This window comes from Mus caroli, unplaced genomic scaffold (genome assembly GCF_978045245.1).
Source record: "Mus caroli unplaced genomic scaffold, Mus_caroli_1 scaffold_9, whole genome shotgun sequence".
Taxonomy (NCBI): Eukaryota; Metazoa; Chordata; class Mammalia; order Rodentia; family Muridae; genus Mus; species Mus caroli.
The window spans coordinates 72,436,457-72,451,170 of NW_028227264.1; the positions used below are offsets into that span (position 1 = coordinate 72,436,457).

Consider the following 14,714-nt stretch of genomic DNA (forward strand, 5'->3'; position numbering starts at 1 on the left):
ACTAAGCAGTGCACACACAGGGAGCCAGAGTTGAGAATGACAGCAGTTCCAGGTGACCTGTTCATATCTAATTTACAGGTACTTAACTGGAAGAAGGGGGGCCCTCATACACTGTATTTAACTCCCTTTGAAAGCCTGTGACCTTTTTGTGCCAATGGTACAGTCCCATGTAAAGTAGCAAATGAAGATGAGGGAATTTATAAGTCTCTCGAAATATTTAGAGGAAAAATAACTTCAGATGAATATAACTTACCTGATTGTCTTCCAAAAGTTGTGCCAAAAATAGCAGTAGGTATACTTATTCTGGTTTTACTTTACAATTAAAACACAGGTTTTTTTTTTGTTTGTTTGTTTTTTGTTTTTTTTTTTTTTTGACTAGACTATTAGGGCAATTACTTTGAAACTGGTAGTAAAGGCACAGGGGGTCACTTACTTTAAATTCTGTGAATTTTCTGCAATTCAGTCCTTTATCTGAAACTTGAGACTTCCAGGTGGCTTTGCTAGCAGACTACTCTGTAGCATTCGGGATGTTTTATTAAAGAGGCCCTCTTACAAAATGGTTTACATTAGCAAGTTTTTGTCTTTGCTAACTTCTGAAAGTTATCAAATATTCTCAAAGTGCACTAACTCTATTTTCTATTCACTTGTAAAATATCTGCTATCTTAAGTTCCTTTGCTTCTGCAATGGTTATAGGGTTTACCCATTAATGTTCCATCCTCCGATTTTATTGTTGGCATGTAAGTGTGTCTTCTACCTGTCTTTCATCAGGATGTGCTCATGTAAATGTCTATAGTCATTTGTAGTATTTAGGTGATTTTTTTTTTAACCTAAACAAATTAGGGGTGGGGCTTAAGTGTATTATTTCAAAACTGCAGTATTATTTATTGTTAATTATTACGATGGTTTTGTCCTTAGTCATGGTATTTATTTTATGTTCCTGTGACGTGTGTGTGTGTGTGTGTGTGTGTGTGTGTGTGTGTGTGTGTGGAGGGGTGTTACTTGGAATTTCTATAAACATAACTTCACTGTCTTCATTGATGTCAGACATTAAAGCACAGAATGATGTCACAGCTCATGTAAAGATCTTCACCTCTATTTTATTTTTGTTTTCATCAGTTTTTAAAAATCATTTTGTTTACCTTTCCAATGATATCCCCCTTCCAGGACAACCATCCAAACCGCCGACACATCACATCCCCCTCCTCCCCTTTGCCTCTATGAGGGTGCTCCTCCACCCACTCACCCACTCCTGCTTCATCTCTGTAGCATCTCCTTCACTTGTATTTTGAGGAGGCCACCATTTACCAATTCTGTTACCTTTGACTTTGTTGCACACAGAAGTGCCTTCTGATTGTGTAACCTTTTGCTGTGGTTTAAACATATTTACTGCAGCACATGTCTCATCTCCAGGTGTGGCATGCAGTCTGCGATTCATTTTCCTCTCCCTCAGGCCCAGGGTTGTTTGCCCTGTCATCTGTATTGATTGTAAATATTAAGTGGCTTGTCTTATAATCCCAAATTGTTAGTTTATATTATAGAGAGCCCATTTATTTCATAGTTTATGGATAGATTTGATTTATTAATCTTGTTTGATACATATGTGCTTGTATTATGAAGCAAATGTAGGGTTTTGATTAGTGTACATTGGTGATGATCTGCCTAGGTAATTGTCAGACACAGAACACATAATCGGTAGTAGAGAGGAGGCAGGCCAGGGAAACCAACACTGTTGATGGACAGGGAAACATGGTCCAGGGATCTTTGGCACATGGTAAATGGATAAGTAATGAATAGCTGCTTATTTTATAAATGTACCTCCAAAACATGGCAAAAGATAATGCTGTACTTATAAAAAAATCGACCTCTAATACATGACAAAGGACAATGCTGAATGCATCATAATTATATTAAAAACTCGTGAAGGTGATGGCAATTCAGTGTTTTGTGAATGGAACATAGTTCACATCCCGTAAGTGTTAAGTGTTTGTTGTAAGTTCCCAGTAGTAGGTAGTCCTGTATGATGACTGAAGTAGAATCACATTACTATTGCTGGGTCCCCACTGTCAGAGTTAGGCAGGTAAGCACTGGAGATGTTTTAAACTTTCCCTTAGTCATCCAGGCAGTATTTCTGGAAGCAGAGTGAGAAATGAGTGTTCTCTGACGTCATTCACTCATGTGTCCTAAATATACATCAGGTGTTATGGAGAGGGGTGTGACTAGGTATTGAAAAGCACCCTGTTAGAGGGGTCCTCCAGTCTCATCAAAACAAACATATGAAGCATAGAATATATGAAGTTGTGGATGATAAGTAAAAAAAACAAATAGTGGAACTCGGAAAAATGGGGCAGGGTGGAGACAGGATACTTATGATGAGAAAGCCCTCTGTGAGTTATTCTGACAAAACAATATTTAGAGAAAATAGGTAAGCCTGATAGTGATAAAAATGGTGCACATAAAAGAGATGGGCAATGTGTATGTGTATATGTGGGCAGTTTGAATGTGGTTGGCATATGATTCAAGTTTTTCTTTTGCTCATGTTAATTTTATTATTAAGGGATATGCTATTTTCATGAAAGTAAGTGAACATAGAATTATAAAGTTTCTCACCTCTCAGAAGTTTAATGTGACTTTGTTTTCAAAAAATAATTTTAAGATCATTGTTTCTCAGGATTTTATAAAGAAAGACCTTTTTTGTTTTTTGTTTTTTTTTTTGTTGTTGTTGTTGTTGTTCAAGCAAATCTTAGCATGGGTTCTGTGTCTATGCACAAGCAAAATCTTATGATTATAATAACATTGGAAGCCTTATAGGTTTAGATGTGGAATTCAACAATGAAACCATCAGGATCATCTCCTCTTACTTTTAAACCAGGCCATATCTTGCTTTTTGGCTTATCATAGAAAAGAAGTGGTCAAACTAATAGTGAAACAGTTAAGTGTGTTGTTGTCTAAAACGATGTCATTTCTTCCCGCAGCCACCAATGAACATACACTCCATTGTGGTACAAGTCCAGTGTGTCAACAAGAAGGTTGGCACAGTTATCTATCATGAAGTACGCATCGTGGTGCGAGATCGGAATGACAACTCCCCCACATTCAAGCATGAAAGCTACTATGCCACTGTGAATGAGGTCTGTGCTCCTGCGCTGATATGTGTGTTCAGCTTGTATTATAAACCTGTGTAATTCCATTATAGTAATGACCAATGTGCCTAGAGGTAAAAGAACGTAAAATAAGAGCTAATAGTTTTTAAAAATGTATTCTATAACTCATAATAGAATTACAGAAATTCAAGCCACTATAGTAAAATGCAAATGACTGTTTTTTATTATAATATATTTTGAGAGAATATATATATATACATATATATATATATATATGAGAGAATATATATATAGGCATGCTACTGACATTTATGTTTATTGAAAAGTATTGGGCATAATGTCTTCAGATTTATGAAATGATTTCACTAGATACTGAAAGAAATTATTTTTGTGAGACATTATTTACAGTTACTGACTAATGTTTATATATATATACACATCATATATATACACATTATATATAATGTGTATATATACACACACACACATTATATATATACCTATACACACACACACACACACACACACACATATTGGTATTTCAAGACATTCTGATTCCATAGTCCAGAGAGCTAACTCTGGCTTCAAACTCCAAACTCATGGCAATTCTTCTGCCTGATCTCTAGCGTCAAATTACAAGAATGAGCCAAGTCCTAGCCTGTTAAATTTTAAAATTCCATTCTATGGTATCCAGAGACTTCAAAGAGAAACAATACTATATCCTCTTTATTGTATTTTACTTATATTACCAATTCTTATATGAAAATCATGTTAAAGTTTTGAAAATATCTTAAAAGTGATATTATTACTTTTATTGAAAATTCATTTTAATTGTCTTTTTCCCCTTTAATTAATGTCCCTCTGATGTTTTCTAATGGTTCCTCTATTAATTTGTTGTTAGACACTGAATCAGAAAACATTTGCAAAGTAACAATAATATCACTTTCAATGCATAATATAAACACAAAATATTAAGTTGCTATAAAAACACTGAATATATGAGATTATTCACTCCTATTTTACTCTTTAAAATAAAAAAATACTTTATAGAAAGCCATCAGTATGTTTTGAAAATAAACAGAAAATTCAGGCTTTCAGTTCAGCAATCTCTAAAATCAATCAAAATGATTTATTTGCGAAAACCTTCTATTTGTAAACATTGGGTAAAATTAAATAAAGAAGATGGGTTGTCTGAGATAATACCGCTGTCAAATGTTGGAAGATTAAAAGCACAGCATGTCAGTCAGTGGCTCTTTCTGTCTCTGAGTCCTTCCATTGGACCCTGCAGTAATCACAGATGCTGACTAGTTCCCAGGCCTCTAGCTTGAAGTTCATTTAAAGCGTTTTCCTTTTTATATCCGAAGTACAAAATTTGAATTAGAGTTCACCCTGTTCGATTGTGAACTTGATTAATAGAAACTGATAAGCAAATTATCTTAAGCAAAGATCTAGCTTAGGCAAAAATCGGCTTTTAGTTCACATCAGTTTTCTTCCTGCTCTGACTATAGTTCATCTTTCTTACTGAAACATAAAGTGATCTTAATTTGGTTTTTAAAGCATTCCATATTTCCTGATTATTTTTTCTCTCTCCTCCTATCCTTTCGCTGTCTTGTTGAAGAATAATCGTTCTCAGGTACCATTCCCCTCATGTCAGTCTGCTGCTCAACAGCTGCATCATTCCAATTACCATCAGGGGAAAGTGGATCTTCAAAGCCTGCCCAGTCTCACCATTTGTCAATGCTCTGCTCATTCCCTGTCTTCACTAATGGTGCCACACCTTGTTCAAGTTGATTTTCTTGGTGTACCACAGGCATCAAGTGGCTTGTCTTCTGTCCTATTGCTGCAGACCCTCTGGGCCCCTTTGTCTTCGTGGAATGGGTCTCTAGTCACGGGTGGGCAAAGCCTCATATGAGATGACAGACAGATGCACACAGGAGAGGTTGTGTAGAATCTGAATGTAATTTGTCAAATTGAGCATCAAACTTTTTATACAGAAGACAATAAGGAAGTTGGGTAACATACCCTGAAGGTACAAAGAGGTTACTGGATTCTTACATAAAACAGAGGAATGCAAACACAGGTCCAACAGGAACCACCTGGGATAGAATTCATTGTTAACTAATGGGATCAACAAGGGCTCTACCTAAGATTCACTTAATCTTAGAAGCCAGGGTCAAGGACTTTGTGCCCTTGCCATAGTTCCTATTTTAGTCTATTGTATAGTCCACCTTCCCTTTAGGCCATTGTAAATATGTGTGTATGGGTGTAACTCTGCTATAGTTCTAAGTATCTATTCTGGTTTCTTCTTAGGTCTGAAACTTCCTTCTTCCTTAGTGATGGTAAATTCCTGTGTAAGGGAATGACTTAGCTTTTATTCAAAGTGATAGTGTAGTACCAGAGGCTATTCTGAGTGTCAGTGAATAGCAACATTCTTCCTGAATTCCAAGCCCCTGGTCTTGCTCAAGGACTTTCTAGGACATGTTGGAACACTGGTGAAGGCTTTAGCTATGTCAGAATTTAATCTTAAAAGGCACTTATAATAGGATAATACTAAAAGAGAGCACATGGATCCATACACTAGGCTAACTCGGGAATGGAAAATTAATGTATGGGTAGAGAGAACACCAGACTCTAGGATTGAGTTTCCGTGAAACTCTTCTGCCTTGTGAGTAGCTTCTAAGCCTCTTGGCTTGTCAAACTGACTCAACCGGAGTGCGTGGCATCCTATGAGCTCTCCTTGATTGATGTCTAAAGTTTAGCTCAGGACTTACTCTCCTATTGTGTTGAACATCCCAGTGTCCTCTACAAAGCTGCTCAGTGCTTTGCGTGTGACAGACAGCTGAGACAAATTGACCCACTGACTCCGTATTTGGTTTTAGAGAGTATATACTTTATGATCACATCCATTTGTTTTGATTTTCAACATGCTAACGCTGATTAATATTTGTGTTTTTAAAAAGGAGAGACTTGACTATACCTGCCAATAATATCAAGAAAAAAAGATTCTGCTACTATCGTCTTTCATTTATTTGGGTAGTTCCGTGATGATAGTTCTCATTTCAATGACTCAGAATTGCATATGTAACCATGCGTGACTGTGTCTATATATGTATGTACATGTGTGTGAATTTATGTGCATATATTATACATGCAAACATACATGTATGTGTGTATGTATGTATATGTATATATATGTGTATATGTGTGTGTGTGTATGTTTACATGTGTGTACATATGGACACAACATGCCATCTACAATATTACCTTTAAAATTAAAAGAATTTCTTTATCTCTGTGCAAGATTAAAAGATCCAAGATATTTTTCTTGCTATTTTCTCATTTAGTACGAGGTGGAAACACTTAAAATCTACATGTAAAAAGTCATTCAGGATTGAAAAAAATTGTTGGTATAATATTGTTTGACACTGTAATAAAATGCTTGACAGGTATAAAGTCACAATCACAGATTTGTAAAGAAAACTTTTCATCCTCAGGCCCTGGTTAGTTCTTTGTTCCCCTCAGGGAGAGAAGAGGGAAACTTGAGCAGTATCTAAAGTGGCAGAAAATGGCTGAGAAACAGAGTTTGCACCTAACCCCAAACCCCTACTTCCATTCCTCCTTCACTGGTGGACTGGTATAAGCATGCTATTTTATATCTGAATTAGAAATAAACATCACGGCTTGTACTTATGGTATTATTAAACATTATCATGATCATAATCAGCATACTTATAAATAGGTTTAATTCTAGGAGCTAATATTCTTTGGAAGAATGTTTTTCTAGTAATATGTCAAAAATTCACCAAAACATTGCCATTACTTTTATTTAAACTCTAAGTGATGACTATGACAGAGGTTATAATCTTTCTTGAAAAGTAAAACACAAGATAGTTTGAGGATTTTTATCTCCCTGGGTAATTGTCAGCTCAACGAGTTTTGAACAAATATATCATTAGTTAATTATATTGGCTGGTTTGAAAAATAACTTGTAGAGTAAAATCACAGTTCATTCTTAAGCTAGTTTGGAAGATAAGTCTTTACCAACAATAATGTCTTCAAAATATATATTTTCATGCCTTAATATTTTTACATACCTTCTACTTCCCACAATATATTTACATACATCCCACCCCCCGAAATCCTTTGAAATAACAAACAGCAAATAAGTAAATACATAAAAATTCATGCAATATTTTGGTAATTTATTTTTAAAAAGATAAATTTCACCCAGCACTAAGATTTATGCTGCAAGTTTATAAAAGCCAGAGGAACAGGGTGTCTGCTGTGAGATTGCATATCTTAGAAATGTTGGGGAATCTGTACCCATGGAATCTCAATAGTAAGGATATCTCAACTCTACCTGAGGAGAGATAATATCAATTGATATGCTAACACAGAAAGGGAGAGTTCATTGGGCCCCAGCCCACAAGAAAGAACTACAGGCAACTAAGGAATGTTACAAGGGTGAGAGAGCATTCTGCTCCATGAATGAGACCCTGACTGGTTATCCAGCACCACATGGTCAGCTCTGAAATCATATACATACAACTTACATTATATGGACTGAGCAGATTATATTTATATATTTAAGATATAATAAGTAAAGAAAAAGAGACCAGATGCCATAGATTTGAGAGATGGTGGGGAATGAAAGGGTTAATCAGAAAGGTTGGAGGGAGGGTAAAGAAAAGGGGCAACAATGTGTATATGTGTGTATGTGTGTGTATCAAAACAAACAAACAAACAAACAAACAAAGGACAATAGTCACCAAAAATATTCTAAAATCAACTCAAGCTTTGTGAGATAACAAAATGAAAAACTCGTACCTAAGTCTTTGGAAGCCAGAAAAATAAGGATGGTAGATCAATGTAACTATGTAATGTTTGATGTTCCTAATTATGTGGAATAAATTAGAGCATCCCCAAAAGTATAGTTCTCACTTTTATGCAAACTATTGTAGCTGGGGAATAAAACCTGTGACTAGTAAATAATAACAATACACAATTCACACTCAAGCAGAAAGTCTCTCTTACAGCTGCAAACAGGAGAAACTGAACTTACAACTATTTCTATTATAAGACAGGAGTTTAGAAAATATAAGTTCCATGCTCAAACCAAAAGCAGACCTTTCTGTCTAACATCCTGACATCTGAAACAACAACTTATCCTACAGGGAAACTGAAAACACATTCAGTGGTAGGAACATTATAAAGAATGTGCACATAAAAATAAGATTGTTTTACTCTGCATTCCAGTAGCCACTGCTCACAAAGTGTTGTCATGCTAACATTGTGATCAAAACCGGCACGAATAGCTAATGTGTGTGGCCTACAGAACACTTGATTTGTAGAAATGAAAATAAAATTCTCTTCTCACTCATAAGTATCTAATTATTTTTTTCCTGTGCATTTGAAAGATAACACTTAAAAACTCAAGGGGGTTATATTCCACCCTCTAAGTAGTTTATTGTCTACTTCAGGATGTTTCTATGCTGTTGTCTTAGCATCCTTGCTATCTTGTGCACTGTGTGAGTCTTTAGGGATAGTGATGAATTCCTTTTATGCCCAGCTATACAAATATAAGAATCCCCTGTTCCTAATGAGATATGCTAGTAAATAAAAATAAGTAAAATGAATATTTATATGTGAATAAATCTATCAACTGAATAAAACATTTATTTTCATGAATATGTATATAAACACACATGTATATGTATATCCATTATATATATATATATATATATATTTCCTAGGGAATATATATGAAATATATAGAGAAATACTATAGTTATAAACCTAGCAAACACAGACAAGTACTGACAAGAACTGGAGCCTTTATTGTCTAGTGTGCAAATGAAATAACAAATCATGTATATTTTTATATAATTGATTATTCATATTATTTAAACAAATAATCATTTCTTAGGCAAGAAAAAGAAAAAAACAAAATAGCATATCAAAATGTACACACTTTACAAGTATGTGACTTTATATCAATTATGTATCAATAATTACATTAAAATAAGAAGACAAAATGAACAAATTGAGAGACATAATTTCAGCCTATATTTAAATATTAAGCCAAATCAAGGTAGTTGAAAGGAAATAGAATAGAAAATATGGATTATGGAAACTTGAATTTAAAAGGATGGAAGAAGACATGCCATATAAATAGCCATCACGCACTGGAGAGATGGCTCATTGTATAAGAGCACTGGCTGCTCTTCCAGAAGACCCCAGTTAGAGTCTCAGCAGCTACATAACACTTCCAGATATAATTCCAGTTCTTAAAGATATGATACCCTCTTCTGGTCTCTGTAGGCACAGGAAACACATAGTACACAGATACACATTCAGCTAAATACTCACATACATGGAAACACAAAAAAACCACAATATTTTTAATAGTGCCATATAATAGTACCATATAATAGACAAAAGTCTATTATACATGTCCAAATGTAAGACAAAATGGTCTTAAAAAGAATTATAAATGAGTATTCAAAATATTTATAATGATAAATATTTGAGTGATATAAATTTATACATATAAATAAAAACCAAATTTGTATTTATATATATAAATACAACTTTATGATAAAGTAAGTTGGCAGAATAAAATCAGAAATATAAAAATCTGTCATCATAGATAGAAATTAAAACTCTGAGGTAACTGGAAAGAAAGTCTCCCCAAAGACGCAGACCCTGAACCCTGACCTGGCATAAGGAACCTTGCAGGTATTATTTATCATATTCAACTCAGTTGGAGGGAACGTCCTGGTTACCCTGGTGCCTAGTATAACCATAACTATGTCTCCTTAAAAGATGTGCTCTCCAAACTGGCCATTGAGTCACAAACTCTCAATATATTAAAAGATAAAATCTTACAATGTACTTTCACCCAATGAAATTAAACTGGTAATTGAAAATAGAACCTTGGAAAATGAAAAATACAGACATTTGAAGAAGGGCTCTTTCTCTCCCTCACTTTCCTGGGGTGAGTTATGAAACAGGATTTTGAATCAAACCATTTCACAGAGGAGAGCAGAAATCCCTACATATTTACATAGACACACCCCAAAGGATCCCCAACCTCTACTTAGTGAGCAACAATTAACCATAGAAATAACTTGTGTGCATGATGCTGGCAAAGACTTGGATGCACTCACCCTAAAGAATGGAAAAACTAGAAGGAAACAGAAAACAGATACCTCCACACATCAGTAAAAGCTGTGATGTGCTGAGAAGAGCAAGTGTGGACACATTGGATTACGTTAAAGAAAGGGCATCCACACAGTGAAGGATGGTCAGCAGAGAGGAGAGAGAAAACATTTGAAAACTGTCTGATACAGTGGGGATCCACGACTAAGATGGAACAAAACCTCCCACTCCTAACTAAGAAGCTTTCTACAATTGAGACCAACTTGCCAAGGAAAAGAATTCATATTCTCCAGTGGAGTCTCATTAGGTAAATTAATCACATCTAAGAGTAGGCACCATGCCCAAGAGATGGCCAACACAAAATGAACATACTAGTATTTTTGTAGACTTTTTTTTGCCTTGTTTGGACTTTTTGTTGTTGTTGTTGTTGTTATTTTTGTTACTTGTCATTTGTTTATACATTATGGTTTCCAAACTTGTGTTTTTATGGATTTTGGTTTTGTGTTTGTATGATTCTTGTGGTTTCTTTCTGCTTCCTTTTTGTTTTTAATTTTGTTTGTTTGCTTTCTGAAGACGGGAAGAAAGAAAGAGTGTGGAGTTCAGTGGGTGGAAGGGTAGGGCCGAGTTGAGGTAGGAGGGACTGGTCAGAATGTAGTGTGGAAAGGAATTTAAAAATCAAGAGGGGGGAAACACTTAACAAGATATCAAGTTACAGAATCTAAGAGGGGCTCAGAAATGTAATGCTAAATCAGTTAAATCATAATGACTGGCAACAATAGAGCGCAGAAAAGTGGGGAAAATATTAACAAATGTTTTCTTAGAAAAGTATAAAAATGACCAGTAAGAATAAGAAAAATATTGTTTAATATCACTAATCTTCAGAAACATGTAAAACTCACAATGAGACATTTTATGTTAATTATAATGGCTGTTTTCAAAAAGGATGAGAAATTGTGTGGTGATCAAGAGGTGATAGGGGAGATGTGTATGCTATTGGTGGGAATGAAAATTAGCAAATTCATCAGGGAACTCTGTAATAAAAAGAAAACGAAACAAGTAAAAAAAAAAAGAATGATGATAGGATTCATCTATTCAAAACTGAGTTTGTAATACACAGAAATGCAGTCAGTGGATCACAGAGAAACCTAGCCTCCAATGTTTACTCTGACAAACCCACTATACTATGAAATCAAGGCATGTATTGTCCACGCTTTAGTGGGAAAACAATAAATGGTTTCCATACACAACCAGTACTATTCAGTCATAAATATAAAACCATGTAATTTATAAGGAAATAGACAGTTCTGGAGGTAATTGAGTGAAATAAGCCAGGCATAGAAAGAAACATATATCAAACCCTTCCTCATAAATGGGAGATGAAAACTTGGTATCCATGAAAATGGAAAATGGAATACTCATTATTAGATCTAGAAGGATGGAGGTAGGAGGAAAGGATCTGATGTAACCAGTACACAGGAGAGATGTACCCTACTGGTCAACACTGTAGAACAACAGAAGTTCATAATAATTTATTATTAAAAAAATGGTAGAGAGGAGACCTCAAAATTTCCAATTACAAAGAACTAGTAAGTTGTTAAAGAGACAGTGGGTCTAATTATTCCATAGACTCTGTAATGGTTATTCCTGGTTGTCAACTTGATTATATCTGGAATGAACAACAATCCAGAATTGGAAGGCTCACCTGTGATATAGATCTTGAGACTGGGAGATACAAGTTTCTAACCTGGATCTTGGAGTGGAGATTTTGAGGCATAGTGGCTACGAATCCCAGGAGACCAAGGCAAGGAGATCTCTGAGTTCAAGGTCAGCCTGGGACAAAACAAGTCCCAGATCTAGTCTTGGTAGTACACACCTTTAATCTGGGCCACACCTTTCTGCTAGAGACCTGTATAAGGACACTGAAAGAAGGAAGATTCTCTCTTCTTTGCCTGCTTGTCTTTACTTGCCAGCATATCTGTTGGAAATCTACTAGCCTTGTGAGACTGAGCAATTACAAGAGCCTTGGACTTCCCATTCACAGTTGACCATTGTTGGGGAGTTGGAATACAGACTGTAAGTCCTCATAACAAATCCCTTACTATATAGAGACTATCCATAAGTTCTGTGACTGAAGTCAGCAAAAGGTAAAGAAAGAAGACACAAGAGAAATGAGGGGAGAGATTACAGTGGAATAAAAGCCTAGAGTCACCCTTGCTTGCTGTAGAGGTTGGCCTAAGAGATGCTCTAGTGGAGACACACTGGGATTGCTGAGAAGAAGCCTGAGGAGGGAACACCAGAGAATCCCACTCCTCAGTCCTAAGGGGCAAAATCAATCAAGTGATGGAGGCCATGTTAATTGAGTTTGGGAGTATATTCTTTCCCAGAATCTTTGGAGAAAAACCTTAGATTGCATATTGCCTGGTTTTCAGCTTTTTGTAAGCTGCATCCTAGCTAACGTAACTGTATAAAAGAAAACAGATTCTGTTTAAGACACTAAATTTGTTTTATTTTGTTAGAGAAAATATGGAAATGAGTGTGCAAATCTCTCTATAATGGATTACAAAGATGGGAAATGGAGTATGAAGAAATAGAATATTTAAGCAAACTTAGCAAAAATATTCTAGTAGATTCATAAAAGTATTTTATTTAGCAAGCACGGGACTCATAATTTTTAAGGGTACAAAATATGACAAGAATTTACCAAATGCTTGTATCTGTAGACCTATAAACACATCCCAAATGTCTGAAATCATACAAAATATGTTATAAACACCTTACATTTGAGCTTAAAATCAATGGAAAACAGATGACAAATTCCCTATATATTCAGAAAATAGCATAAAAGTCACAATTCACACTAAATGTGGCAGACTCGTCAGAAAATGAACATATCTACCCAAAATTATTAGTAAAGTGAATTTACCAAGTTTGTTGGATAGAAGTTCAACATTTTAAAAATATTTTTGTTACCCAACAACAAATGGATAATGAATTTTTGAAAAGTGATATATCCACAAACATCACTCCATGGCCTTGGAATAGCCATTCTAAGTATATAGAAGTTTGCTAAGATGTGGAGATTTTGTCTGGGCAAGTGTTTGATTTGATTCATTAAATCAACTGCATGATGTTTTTATTTGGGATTCCATTAACATAATGTGACTTTGTTTTAAACACTGAGCAACTGACTACAGATAACACTTACTAAAATGGAGTTTTGGCTGCATTTATTTTTAATTAGATTTTGCCTTGAATTTAAAGGTAAGTACAATTGCAATTTTCAGCAAGGTTAGCGAATCACCGAAATATTAATACATCCTTGACCTTAAGTGTATTGGAGCAAATGCTTTGGAGACCTTGTGTCTATAAAACTAATTAGGGAGATAGGTTCCCTATGAATCATCAGTTCTGTTTGTTTGTACGTACTTAAAATAAATCAATAATACATTCTCCAAGCATTTGTATAGAAAGTTGAGTACAGACTTTATATAGGAGCTACAATTGCAACCAGTCCATGTATTGAAGAATGATAAGGTTGTTTACAATTTTCATTTTCAAATATAGTTTTGTTCTATTCTATGTGCTTCAAATTCTTCATGTAAAGTTGGAAGTATATTCTCAGATTAAAGGAATATGCACAATGAATTGAAACTAGAAATTAAGAAAAACACAGATTTTAGCATAAGTCTTTCATGATTCCTAAAAAACAAGTGCAAAATTGGAAGGGTTCTTTGTGTATTTGGAAGGAAGTTCAAGCATGACAATGTTTCAAAGAAACAAATATGCTACACAATTATGGCCAGCAATGATAGCACAACAAAATGCTTTCATACTGGGCCATCAGCAGGAGCAGTGTGACTGTGGGAACTCTACATGTATCCATTTCAGAGCTTTTATGCCACTGCAGGAGATTTACTGTACTCCTCACATCCTAGAAAGCCTGACGTCACGTTGATGAGGCAACATGAATGCCACTCCCTTTTGCCCAAGTGTCTATCACCTCTGTGGAAAATTTCCACACATGCACTGCAAAACTCGATACAAAGAACCCAAGGAGGTCACTGTCAATTTAAACATGTGTGTTTGATCAATTTCAATTGCTTTCTGTTTTTAATAACATAAAACACTAAAGACTTCTTCATAACTCTAAAGCTCCACTCACAATGTAAGGAAACTGTTATGATATGCTAAAATAACCTTAGGTACTTTTTTAAACAACTTTTTATTAGATATTTTCTTCATTTACATTTCAAATGCTATCCCAAAAGTCCCCCTATATGCTCCCGCCCCACCCCCACGCCCTGCTTCTCAACCCACCCATTCCCGCTTCCTGGCCCTGGCATTCCCCTGTACTGGGGCATATAATCTTTGCAAAACCAAGGGCCTCTCCTCCCAATGATGGCCAACTAGGACATCTTCTGCTACATATCATCTAGAGACATGAGCTCAGG

General features: G+C 35.3%; 1 protein-coding gene across 1 annotated transcript in view; it reads left to right on the forward strand.

Annotated features, from left to right (window-relative positions):
• Pcdh15 (protocadherin related 15) overlaps positions 1-14,714 on the forward strand; it is a 933,441-nt gene that overhangs the window by 482,841 nt on the left and 435,886 nt on the right. The window contains exon 6 of the mRNA XM_085842876.1: positions 2,974-3,129. Within this exon, the coding sequence (XP_085699002.1) occupies positions 2,974-3,129 (156 nt within the window). The remainder of the gene's footprint in view (positions 1-2,973; positions 3,130-14,714) is intronic.